At 32.6% G+C, this 13,928-nt stretch overlaps 2 protein-coding genes across 2 annotated transcripts; both read right to left on the bottom strand.

Annotated features, from left to right (window-relative positions):
• Nucleotides 1-7,795: 7,795 nt before the first annotated feature.
• On the bottom strand, nt 7,796-8,484 carry LOC106413726 (small polypeptide DEVIL 4-like). The gene is made up of 2 exons (XM_013854470.3): nt 8,184-8,484; nt 7,796-8,128 (listed from the first exon to the last, which is right to left on the bottom strand). The coding sequence occupies exon 1, from the start codon at nt 8,328-8,330 to the stop codon at nt 8,187-8,189; it is 144 nt and encodes a 47-aa protein (XP_013709924.1). The 5' UTR covers nt 8,331-8,484; the 3' UTR covers nt 7,796-8,128; nt 8,184-8,186.
• Nucleotides 8,485-11,526: 3,042 nt separating this feature from the next.
• Nucleotides 11,527-13,106, bottom strand: LOC106411975 (probable galacturonosyltransferase-like 3). Its single transcript, XM_013852844.3, has one exon. The coding sequence runs from the start codon at nt 12,686-12,688 to the stop codon at nt 11,660-11,662; it is 1,029 nt and encodes a 342-aa protein (XP_013708298.1). The 5' UTR covers nt 12,689-13,106; the 3' UTR covers nt 11,527-11,659.
• Between the last annotated feature and the right edge of the window lie 822 nt (nt 13,107-13,928).

Genomic DNA, 13,928 nt, shown 5'->3' with positions numbered 1-13,928 from the left:
AATCATGTAGCCTGTAGAGAAGTATTTAATAACTAATACAATTCTATGGAGCAAAGTACAATATGCCAGCATGTAGAGTTAAAGACTTGTCTAAGCACTTTCTAGCTCTCTCCTTGTCTCATAGACAAGACGATCATATATTATATAAATATACATACTTTCAGATAGGATAAGCATATGCAATGTTATAAGAAAGAAGAACAGAAAATGGGAAGGCACTTGGAAAGAAGCCCAAAATGTTCTAGATTTCGTGGACAAAAGCAAAATAAACAACTAAATTACACGAAATTAATAAGTGGGTTGGCCGGATTCAGAGGAATAGTGTTTGCATAGTTTTTTTCTTTACAGAGAGATAATGTCAACAACAAAAAGTCATAGAAGCTACTCAAGCATAATGAAGAGTCCAAAGACATTATAAATATATAAAAAAACAAGTTGATTTGTAATTTGAGACATCGTAGGCCAACTCTTGTTCGTTTCTTGGTACACTGAATTTTGTTTAAATCCAAATTGGGATCGGGATTCGGGGGTGGTGCAGGTATTATTATGCACCAATAGTATACAAGCGAATTAGATTGTTCTCCAGTAATCATGGACTTTAATTGCATCGAGTAATGATATCGTTTTCCATGACTAGAGAAAGAGTATATATAGAACTTCTGCCTCGTTGTTGGTTCTTTCGGAAATTTCACTTCATGGAAATGTGTGTTATACCATTTGCTAAATCTTTCAAATCTTGTTTATTATTTTGGATAGAAAATCACTAGAAGTATGGTTATTACGTATTATTAATAGCACATTGCCAATAACCATAAATCATAATCAAGAGTAGATGAAACATTTTATCGTTTTTTGGCTTCATTCCGAAAATTGTTTTTTTTTGTTTTTGTTTTTACCTGTCTCGTCCTATCTGATCATATACATCAGAAATTGAGTTAACGAACAAACGAAACAATATTTGTTCACGTGTGTAAGTTTTTGGTTATCCACCCTAAAACCAATCGAGAACACAATTAGGAAAGGAACGTTTAGCTTAATAGGGTACTAGCTAAAAGAATGAACTCTGAGTGAGAAGTACAAGATCAAATTAGTTCCAGGAAATAAACAAGTACAAAGGGAAACTATTAGGTTGAAAAGCGAGTGGTTCAATTATCACAACTTTATTTATTAGGGTATACCAAAAAAGTTCGTAGCCCGAGAAGAAGTGAAAGAGACAAGAGAGAAGAGAGCGGTACTGGTGATGGTCACGACGGCGACGATGGTAGGACCGCCGCACGTGGCCTGCCTTACCCATGTCTTCATTTGACTAGTCAACGTACTTCTTATCTAGTTAGTTGGTTCCTTTAGTACATTTGCAAAGGATTTAAACGTTTCTCAAGTTTAATCAGAAAAAAATGGAATATCATCACTCAAGTCATTTTCTTCTATGATGTTATAGGGATGTTACGGTGACCTAATTTTATTACCTCTGTTATGATAACTTATGAATCTTTATTTAAATCGGTGATAATATAGACGAGATATGTCTAATAGGGTATGTTTACTCTTGCCGTAATTTTATTTCAAGATCCTAAACGAAATTGGGTGCAACTTCTGTAGTTATTGATCGGATTAGTCCGAGAGTTTTTGTTTCTAAAAAATAACATTCGTCTTTTTTTTTTTTTACGTAATCTCATTAAACCGCTGATTACATATAATACAACAAAATTTATTTTTTTCTAACAGAATACGATTAGACGTGACAGGGTCCTCCACCGTGACTATTTTAGAACATCTCCAAAAAATAATTCTATTTCAAACTTTTCAAAACTCAATACTTGAAGTTTATAGGTGTTATTTTCCAAAAGCAAATCTTCAAACGTAACTTCAAAACTATTTTTATTTTATAATATGAATTTGGGCTTTTTGCAGAATTGACCTATAACTTAAAGTCAAACACAAAACTAACCTCCTTTTTTTTTGAAAATTGGTTTTGCCCTATTCACCCCACAAGTTCATATAATTTACGAAAATGCCATCAATTTTTTTTTTCTTTTTTTCTTCGAAAATGACATTTTTACTCTCTCACCCTCATCATCTTCAAGTAATTACAAGATTGTCATTGTCATCAATACCACAACCACCATGAACAACCAATTTGAAGCTCTTAATGCTCCCAAAATCGATTTACCCTTTTTCTTTTTCCATTCTTGTGAACTAAACACAACATATCTCTCACTTTCTCTCCACAATGAGCTAAAAAAACCCAAGATTTTGATTCTACATTTTTTATGGTTCATAGAGTCATAGAAGCTAACGATTCTAGGTGGGTTACTTTCGTTTGTGATTCTGTGTGCTTGGAGAAGCCTTATGTATGCTAAGGAACTTATCTCACCAATTTAAGGTATGACATCGAATTTTTTTCCAGATCTGTTCGTCAGACAACTTACTTGGGAAGTTGTCTGGCTGTAGACAACTTACCTGGAAGTCGTCTGGTCAACGCAGAGGTTATTTTTGCAATTGACTTTGAAATCTGTAACCTGAGACGACTGAAAGTTAAGTCGTCTGTTTTTGTTTGGTTTCAAAAAAAATTCCAAAGAACCTAGACGACTTACATTTCAGTCGTCATAGGTTAGTTTTGCATTTGACTGGATAATTTCAGAAGTTTGACTTCCCCAGACGACTGACATTGGCGAAAATTAAAATAATAATATTTTTTTAAAAGTAGACGACTTACAGTTAAGTCATCATAGGTTAGTTTTGTAATTGAAAAAAAAAACTTCAAAATTTAATTATACACAGACGACTTATAATTCAGTCGTCCACGAGACGACTTACTGTAAGTCGTCCAGGATTTTTTTCCGAGATTCTGGTCAAACCTCGTAAATCCTGGACGACTTACATTTCAGTCGTCTCGTGGACGACTGAATTATAAGTCGTCTGTATATAATTAAATCTTGAAGTTTTTTCTTTCAATTGCAAAACTAACCTATGACGACTTAACTGTAAGTCGTCTACTTTTTAAAAAATATTATTATTTTAATTTTCACTAGACGACTGAAATGTAAGTCGTCCAGAAAAGTTAAACTTCTGAAATAATCCAGTCAAATGCAAAACTAACCTATGACGACTGAAATGTAAGTCGTCTAGATTTTTTGGAGTTTTTTTTTTAGCCAAACAATAGTAGACGACTTATTTTTCAGTCGTCCGAAATAACAGATTTCAAAGTCAATTGCAAAAATAACCTCTGCGTTGACCAGACGACGTATAGTTTAGTCGTCTGGACAACTTAGATTAAAGTCATCCGCGTCTTCTCCGCTAGTTTTTAAGTCTTCTACGTTAGTTTTTGAATAACTTATATTTTTAAGAGTGATAAGTAACTTCAAGATATGTAAAACTCATATTTACAAAATATGTTCTCTCTCTTAGTTTTACTAAATTTGACTAAGTTTTTCAACGCAAACTTATAATAAAATATGATATGCTTTGACTAGTTACTATTGTTTGTTTCCATCTCTTAAGTATTATTGTTATAGACAATAATGATGACTATTGTTATGAGTTGGAAAAAGGGTTAAAATGCTTCTTAAAATGTTGTATCAATATAAAGCTACCAACATTCTTGTTTATTAAGATGAGAAAAAGGCCATTGGAGTTTATTATTGCATATGAGAGATCCAAAGATAAGAAAAAGGCTACTGAAGTCTATTATTTCATTGATTTGTAAATGTGTAAACACATTGTTAGCACATTTAATACATCTTGGAAAACATTATTACTGATTTTACAAAAAATTCACAACTAAAAGAATAGACATGCAATTCACAAAACAGACCACAAGCAAAACTATTATAGATCATTTCTCTACAAAGACAAGCTTAGATTCCACTTGAGTAGACAAGACCAGAAGACTTCTAAGAAGTCCAGACGACTTCCAGAAAGTTCAGACGACTTTGTCAGAAGACTTTTAGGAAGTTCAGACGACTTTACAGGAAGTCCAGACGACTTTACAGGAAGTCTAGACGACTTTACAGGAAGTCCAGACGACTTTGTCAGAAGACTTCCAAGAAGTCCAGACGACTTCCAGACGACTAACAGGTAAGTCGTCCCAGAAGTCTTTCAGATCTGAAAAACCTGCATATTAAATCCAGATCTGTAAAACCTGCATATCCAAAAACGTTCAAATGGCTTAAAAACAGAAAAAATGAGTGAAAGATTAGATAAATCTACCTTTACAGAACACACAAAAATACATATCTAGAAATAATAGATCTACCTTTAAATTAGTGGAAGATGAGTACCATCTAATTAAAAACCTGCAAAAAAGATAGATTAGTAAGAAAGACATGAGACAAAACTGGAAAATTCATATAAAGTTTGGTGTTTTCAAGTCAAAGAGATTAAAGTGGGTTTGGAGAGTTTTAGTTTGGGAAAAAAGTAAGAACTTTATACAACAAGAAGTTACCAAATACAGAAAAATCAGACATAAGAACTTACCAAAACGCTCAGATCTATTATGAAAGGGAGACTTCGTCAGAAGACTTTCATGAAGTCCAGACGACTTCCTGGAAGTCCAGACGACTTCCTGGAAGTCCAGACAACTTTGTCAGAAGACTTCCAAGAAGTCCAGACGACTTCCAGATGACTTCCAGACGACTAATTGGTAAGTCGTCCAAGAAGTCTTCCAGATATGAAAAACCTGCATATCAAATCCAGATCTGAAAAACTTGCATATCCAGAAACGTTCAAATGACTTAAAAATAGAGAAAATGAGTGGAAGATTAGATAAATCTACATTTATAGAACACACAAAAATACATATATAAAATTAATAGATTTACCTTTAAATTAGTGGAAGATGAGTACCATTTGATCAAAAACCTGCAAAAGAGATAGATTAGTAAGAAATACATGAGAAAAAACTGAAAAATTCATATAAAGTTTGGTGTTTTCAAGTCAAAGAGATTAGAGAGAGGTTGGAGAGTTTTAGAATGATGAACATTACATTTTTGTTGCAGCCATTTGAGAGGAGTAGAGAGAATGTATAAATTTTTCTTTATATAGGGAGACAAAAAATCCAATTAGGTTAAATATTTTTGACTCAGACGACTTCCTGGACGACTTACATTTCAGTCGTCTGGTGAAGAAATTAAAACAGACGACTTACATGTAAGTCGTCGAGAAGAGTTTAATATTTTAGCGGAAAATTAAATATTTTTAGCGGGAAACTAAAATAGAAGACTTTCCAGACGACTTACAAGTAAGTTGTCTGGTTTAAATTATTTAAGCGGGAAAATAATTTTTTTAAAAAAAATTAGGCGGGAATATTTGGACGACTTACATGTAAGTCGTCTGTTTTAATTTCTTCACCAGATGACTGAAATGTAAGTCGTCCGAGTAAATTATTCAACAGACGATTGAAATATACGTCGTCCGAGTAAATTATTCAACAGACGACTGAAATATAAGTCGTCTACACCCTAAACATAACCCCTAAACTTAATTATCTAATTAAAGACTTCATAAAATCAAATCAAACTTGAAAAGTGTTTACTATACACATAAATAAACACATATAAGTGAAAACTAATTTTTGAAAAAAACATTTTAGTTTTCAAAAATCTAACCCTAACAATACATACAATACTACAACATATGTTTGCCAAACTCCTAAACCAAAGTATTTCATGATTCACTACTTCCACTCATCTATCTTCAAAACAAATCAATTTTATCATATCTTAATTTATATCACTTAAAACTGTTTATAATTACTTGATTTTTATTTTTCACACATCAAAATATTTTTTTACAAGATTTATAAATTATTTTTAAAATAAACCGGTACCAGACGACTTACACATCAGTCGTCCAGACGACTTCCAACATCTCAGACGACTCAGACGATTTACTAGGGCTATATTCGTAAAAATGGCTTCTGTTTTTTTGTTTGGTTACAAGGGGCTGAGCTGTAATTTCACTAGACTTTTAGGTTAGTTTTGCATTTGATTCAAGTTTGGGTATAGGTTTGGGGTTAAAATCAAGTTGTGGGTTAGTTTTGGCAAAAACCCCTATGAATTTTATATTTATCATAACTATTTTAAATTCATAAAAAAAATTGTAAATAACTAGCACATATATAAACATATTACAACAATATTAATTAATAAAATATTCTATTAAAATATAAAAATCTAAATAAAAATAAAAATAACTTAATTAATATTAAACTTCAAACAAAATACCATATTATTTCATAAAATGATTTTCGTAATGCATTTATGATCTATTAGTGCATTTTGAATTAAAAATTGCTCTTTTCATTTTTACTGTAAAAAGATTACGAGCTAAAAATTATAGAAATCAGATGATATTGATACTTGTAAATATATTAGATCGGAACAAGAAAGTAAAAGAAAAACATAAAATATTACTAAAAGACTAATTTCTTTTCAATGATATTAATACTCGTGAATATATTTGATACGAACAATAAATAATTGTACGAAAAAAGACATCAAAAACAACAACAACAACAACCATCTTCAGTTACACAAAAAAATTTGAACAATATTTGAAAATTTTGAAGGTTCTGGATCAAACTTAAAAAATATTTTTTGTTAAGTTTCTTTTGTATATTATTGTTGTCTAAATCTAGTTTAAAATATTTTAAATCTTATTTTAAGGTTTTATTTAATTTTATGTGTAAAATTTAAAATCTGTAAACAAAAATTAAAATATTTATGAGATATAATTTTTTTAAGAATTAAAACAATAAACAAGAAAATATTTATGAATCATAAAAGTGATGTGTGATTCTAGGGATCAAAATGCAAATAAAAATATGAAACTTCAAATTTGAAGTTTTGAGTAGTGAAACTTCAAATATAGAGTTTCACTCTTCAAAATAAGAAATTTGAAGTTTTGAAGTTTTTTTTTGAAGAGAAAAAAAATTTTCATATTTGAAATTATAGAGTGTCTTTTAGAGACGTTGTAATGAAATATTGATAATGTCAGGTTTCATAAGAGGGGCCCAAATAAACTACTGAATATTGTGTCCCTTGGTTTATATATATGGTCGCGCAAATTAAACATATCTCTTCAAACATATCTTTTGAGTAATTATCAATAATAGTTGAACAAAAAAAAGAGAGTAATTATCTATAATTCAACAGATTCCAATCAGCAGAAAACGTAAAAGCATGAGCCAAACCGTATAAGTATTGAACGTGCTGAAAATCGTGGTAGTTCACTAATAAGTAATAACTAAATTAGAAACAGTGTTTCGGGTATATCGGAACTAATTAAATTAGTTTAACCCATCCCACCCAATTTAGATTAATGTAACCCTTCCCCATGCGTGGGGGCAGCAATAACCAACAATTAACTAAGGAAACTTCAATTGTGATTTTGACAATTTTTAAAAAAATATTATTATTGCCGACTTTGAATCATACACCATAGGAACAGAGTTGTTGAGTTGACTAAAACCAAGTATTTGGTTTTAGAGAACTTGTTTATTAGAGAATAATTGCTTTATATGATATCCTTAATTATCATAATTCATCCTGGGAAACATATATGATCAAGGGTCTATCCGTGGGCTGCACCTCCCATCCGGGAGTTAGGTCTGTGTTTTTAATAGATTCGGGTTTAACCATTAAAAAAAAAAAAAAAAAAAAAACATATATGATCAAACTGCATGGTCGAAAGAATATAAAAATAATATTGTGGGGCTTGTAAAAAAAGGGTATGATCACTGAACCTGAGATTTCAAAACCTTAGTTAACCCAACAAGATAATACCAACTATAGAATACGAGGGCTACAATTTTACATAGCCGTAAATCATTTATATTTAGAATGTCATGAACAAAGCCAAAAGCTATTACAAAACTTTGTCAAGTCTCTCTACCATGTTGTGAATATTTACAATATTGCCCTTCCTCTCCACTATGTAATTTAAATTTCAACATTTCCTCCAAAGAACAAGAATCTGCTAACCAACTGAGAGACCTAACCGAAACAAGCTAATCAGTTAACCGATTCTTCCACAATATAGCATCAAACTAGGATCCGAACCGACCTTGTTAGCCGAGGTTCTTCGGCAGATTCGAACGAAACGACGGGTCTCTCTCTCCAACCAGCAAACCCTTTAATACATACCGATAGTGATCGAAATGAGGGACATAATGAATCTATAGAGAATCAATCGTTCCAACAAAGAAGCATGACAACACATCTTCGAATGATGTAAAGCTTAGCTCTTTGTTCTTTAAGAACAGCTCCAAGTCCCCTACTCGACACCCGTCTCTTTGAACCTCCCATGCTTTGACTTGATCCCAACTTCATCTTCGATATTGATTCAAAGACTTTGGCTAAAATGAAAACAAGTTTTCTTTTCTTAGGGTTTGAGAATGTATATAAATGATGAGGATGCAAATGAAAAACAGACTTTTTATAGAAGAAGAGAAAGGTAGAAATGTGACCCTACACACCTCTCTCTCACTACCCACTTGTGTTATTGCAATTTATTATCATTGAATTTGAATGGTTTATATGGTCACAATTTCACAAAACCCCCAAAACATCTATGCCCTATTTGTCTCTCTTGTTGGTATGTATAAAGGCACACATGCATGACACGTGGCTGATTTTATTTTATTATTGGTTGATTATTTTGCTTGTTTCTGTAAGATGGTTTGTCTCCTTTCACCTATGTATAAGTTATATTGCTTCTAGATTATTACTATTATTTGGTTAAATATTACTTCTAGATCGTAATCTCTTATGTTATTTCGAAACTCAAATATTACGATTGTTTATAATAAGAAAGATAAGAATGTTCTTCATAGTTTAGCTGATTGATATCTTTTACTAGTGTAAGAAAAATATTGTAACAAATGCTTTTAGCTGACTTTTATAAAATTAGTTATCGGCAGAGCTAAGGTTTTCTCATAACAGAACTACATCTGACTAAAAAAAAACAGAACTACATAAGCTTCTAAATTTAACACAGTTAGGTATACTCATAGTGGTCGGGAAAATTATTTGGATGTGTCTTCAAATATATAGAAGACACTACAGATGAGTTTCAAAAATCAAATCAGATTGATCTTATTATCATCCAAAGGGTGTTATACTGAATTTATATGTTTATGTCGGATACAAAAATCATGCAATAGATTATAAAAGTAGACTTCTCAAAATTACCCTTGTAAAATGAAATCACTAAAAAATTTACCGTTTGATCATGTATATAATAGTTATATACTTCCGATACTTTTGTATGTCATCAAAATAATATCGAAAATATCAGTGCGTGAAAGATAATATATTAATTAGTTGTGACCACAGTCAAATTTTGTGGATGATATGAAAAGTTGGGTTTCTCAGATTTTTATAATTATTCATTATATATTTTCTTGTTTTATACGTGTTGGATCCACGTCAATATACCAATCTATTAGACCTTCCACGCAAATTCAAATTCTATGGTGTGATGTGATATAAAACAGTTGTAAGAAAACATGCTCTTTTATTTTCATTCTAGAATTGTGTACTACTTTTCTCATAATATAGCGGGCATTAAACTGCCAAAACAGTTAGTAAACATATGATTTATCTAATTGCTTGATATCAACAACACATATTTCTTTTCAATAGTGCACGCACTTATTTGACTCGTATATTACCTTAGTCTTCGTACGAGAATTCATCAAGCTCTAGAAGTATAGGTTATGCTTTCACTTTTGGTAAACTTGCACATACGTAATGAATTATGAATTACTACTTCTCTCTGTTTCATATATCGTGTCATTTTGAGTATACGGTGATGATTGGTTCAACTGTGGCTCTAAAATTTAATTGTAGCTAAATTAGTTATAGCTGTAAATTTGTTACTGCAGATTTTTTGACAGAGACTTTTGCTGTAGTTAAATTTGTTGTAACTGTAAATTATAGGTTGTTGATATTTTAAAATAAAATATATGAAATCTGTGATGTATATATAAAATAATTCCTTTTTATCAATTAAATAATTTATATTAATATTTTTTATAAATTCTCAAAGTTTATTGTTATTTAAAATGTGATATGTAAATAATATATATTTTATTTAAAATATTTCAATATTTTTTACAACACTCAAAACTGAATTAAATATTTATAAATGTTTTTAATTATGATTATCGAATTTATTTGATATTATAGATAGTTTTTTTATTTCATAGATTCTACAGATTATAAAAGAAAACTTTGGGTTTTTTACCTAAAATACATTAAAAAAAAATTGCTTTAGTTTTTTTGTTGTAACTTTAAAAATAAAGGTAAAGCATGATTTATAAAAGTTTATAGAAACTTGATTTATGTTTTAACAATTAAAAATAAAGCTACAACATGATTGGTAAATTTTAGTGATTTAAAAGTAAATAAAGCTAAAGAAAGCTTTTGGTTTTTTACCTAAAATACATTAAAAAAAATTTGCTTTAGTTTTCTTGTTGTAACTTTAAAAATAAAGGTAAAGCATGATTGATAAAAGTTTATAGAAACTTGATTTATGTTTTAACTATTAAAAATAAAGCTACAACATGATTGGTAAATTTTAGTGATTTAAAAGTAAATAAAGCTAAAGTAAGGAGATAAAATCCAACCAATCACACCCTATGTACACATATTAAGGAAACAATTAATTTTATATATTTTTTATATAAAAACACAATTACCTATACATCTAACCATATTTTAACCAATAAAAAAATAAATTGATGAATAAAATTAATAAATTTTGTATTTAAATTCGAAAACGACACTTATTTTATAACGAAAAATTTATCTATAATAACACTTAATATTAACTGGATGGAGTAATAGTTAATTCATTTCATATACATAGTGTTTGACCCTAAGGGCATCTTTATCCCTAAACCCCTATTAGGGATTCTTATTTTATTATTATTATTTTTTTATCTGATTAAAAAAAAATTTGTAAATAGATCAATCGCGGACCGTCACGTTTCAGTAGAGCCTACGAACAGTTGAAGAACGAAGCAATCACTGTCTTTTATTTGGAGACTTTTGGAAAAGTTTTAATTAAGTATTTGTAGGCCCTCTCTCACTTAAGAAACGCTAAAAGAAAGGCGATGAAGATGGCCTAATAAAGTGTCCATGACGTGGCCTGCATGTCGAGATTCGTTTACTTAGAAATGTATCATTATTCATTAATCAAAGAATGCGTTAGGTGATGATTACTATAATAATCTCTAGCTAATTAGTACTCTTCGGTTGGCGCACGAATTATGATATATATTTAACAAAATGATATCAGGGCCGGTACCTTCCGAGTATAATAATCAGCTAGACAAGGACAACTTATACTTTTAATATGCATGAGAAATCATCAAAGTATTGATATTTCAAAGATAATATAGGATAAGTCTTTCAAAGAATCAAAGTATATATTAAACGCAGGCCCAAGAACTTTATATCCAAAAATTGTAGATTTGCCGGCTTTCCTGGCACAAAAATCGTGGGCTTCCTAGCCCAAATCTGTTAACCTACCTTCATAACTTTAAATCTAAAGCATAGCCCAATGTTTCAAAAGCCCATCATTGACCCAAATGAATTTAGCTTCAAAACGTTTTATGTTACAAAACTCTCTCCACCGTCCGATGATTAATTAATCAGCTATCAGAGATCAACGGTGAATAACGCAACAAATCGTAAGGAGCCCAAAGCGAATCCAACGCACAAGGCCTTCTCGAGTCAAGCCTTAGCCATGGCTTCCCTTTCCCGCTCCAATGCAACAAACTCACCGGACCCGGATGCAGATCCCGACAAAGCCCTTCCAAGTTATCACCCCCGAGACCATGCTGGTTCCACCTGTGCTCCACCGGCTCAACATCTCCGGCGAAAACCAGCAGAAACGGCGGCAAAGATCCCAGCTCGTAGATACGGTGTCGTTTTTGTATTCTCATCCACGTCTCAAGCTTCACCGTGTATCTCCCTTCTCTCCATCTCCCTAGATCGATCACCATCACGCCGGTGTTGAAGTAGCACGGCTTCCTCCCTTTCAGCGCCGACTTGTACCCCTGGCTCGACCAGAATCTCGAAGTGAAGTAGTGGGTGAAGTTAGCGTGACAGTACTCCGGAGCTCCGACGACGTGACGGCCAAGTTCGATCCCCCAGAGCTTCGCTACGTCGTCGACCACGACGAGATCGGAGTCGAAGTAGATCACGCGGCGTACGGAGGCGGAGAGGAGATCGGCGAGGTAGATCCGTGCGTAGTTTAGCGGCTGGTCCAAGGCGCGGCGAATGGAGGAGGAGATCTTGCTGCGGACGAGGTTAGGGTCAAAATGGTAAATTTGGAAGGTTAAGTAAGGGAACGTGGAGGAGATTATGCGGCGGAGATCGGCGCTGTGGCGTTGAGTGGCAATGAAGTGGAAAACTACGTTTTCAGGACAAGAGGCGTGCTGGAGAACGGAGAAGACTCCGGCGACCGAGCCGCGGAGGTAGATGGCGTCGAGAGTCATCGCGATGTGGATGATCGAAGGGTTGTGTGTGCGATCCTCCGGTGACCATACCGTTTTGAAGCATTCTCTGCCGTTTCGAAACGCCGGAGCCTCTCGAAACGCGGGGAGATCAGTGTCGGTGGTAGTAACGCTGCTAATCGCGATTGGAAACAGAAGAAACAGACATAAACGTAAACACATTGCCGACACTTTTTGAGTTTTGAACTGAGTGTCTGAGTGAAGACAAGAGTGTGAAAGAGAGAACCGGCTTTTTGTGTCTGTTAAATTGTTAATGGCGGATTAGGGGTGGTTTCGACATTTTCAGACAAGTTTTGTTAATGGCAAGCGTTATTAATTGTTAATTTGTCGTCACTTGTGTTATAGAATATTTTTATTGATATAAAGTAGTTAGTATTTTTTCCTGTTCTAAAACGCGGCCGCCGCGACCGGATTTGCGGCGTTTACACGCTCGGCGGGGAACCACCGCGTCGATTTGGTCCAAATCGGACAATTAGGCGTTTTTTTAAAAAGCTTCGTTTTGGTCATTCTAAAGTTTGTAGATATGACTAATCTGCTTGTACAAAGTGTAAATCATGGTTGAAACATCAAAACAAGTGAAGAAAATGTATATGAAATCATTGGCGGCCGCACAAAACATTTGCAGAAACCCTAAGAAATAAGAATGAAGAAGACGAAGGTTTATTACAAAAATGCCCTTCAGTAAATAAATAGTGAAAATAAACAAAAATGAGTCAAAGGGCACTCGAAGTCAAGACCTGATAGAGTGTAATATCAAGGAAACTGCCACCAGACCAAGCTACTATCACTGATAACCATTACATAACTTTTTATATATATATAAATATATAAAATTTTATTAAAAACTAGACCCCGCGTACTCCCCGATTACTTCCCGATTTTTTTGCAACTCGCTAGGCATAGACTAACCGCCCGACTAACGCCTATCGTAATTCCGAACAGGGGTATTTTTTGGATATTTACAATAATTATGACGCAGATATTGTCTAGAGAGCCAGCCTGGCAGAGATACGCGTTAATTAAGCATAAACGTAACTAAATGAAAATGGTACATCGTCGTATATAAAGTGATCAGGTACGAAAGGAACAATACTCAGGTTCATCCCTGCGTAAATAGTTAAATTCGCCGCACTTTTTATAACCAATCAAAGTGCCAAATAAGAGTAGTTAAAAAAATAATAATAATAATAATAACACCGATTTTAATTAACGCCGTCTAAAAACTAAACTCTAAAACCATAAATCCTAAATCCGAAACACTAAACCATAAATCTCAATCCTAAAATCTAAACTCTAAATCTTAAACCTTAAACCCAAACTCTAAACAATAAACCTTAAATCCTAAAATCTAAACCCTAAACCCAAAACTCTTAACCATAAACCCTAAAATTTAAATCTTAAA

Source organism: Brassica napus, chromosome C5, assembly GCF_020379485.1.
Source record: "Brassica napus cultivar Da-Ae chromosome C5, Da-Ae, whole genome shotgun sequence".
NCBI classification, from domain to species: Eukaryota; Viridiplantae; Streptophyta; class Magnoliopsida; order Brassicales; family Brassicaceae; genus Brassica; species Brassica napus.
The sequence above is the reverse complement of the archived record's forward strand: the minus strand, read 5'-3'. Positions and strand labels throughout refer to the sequence as shown.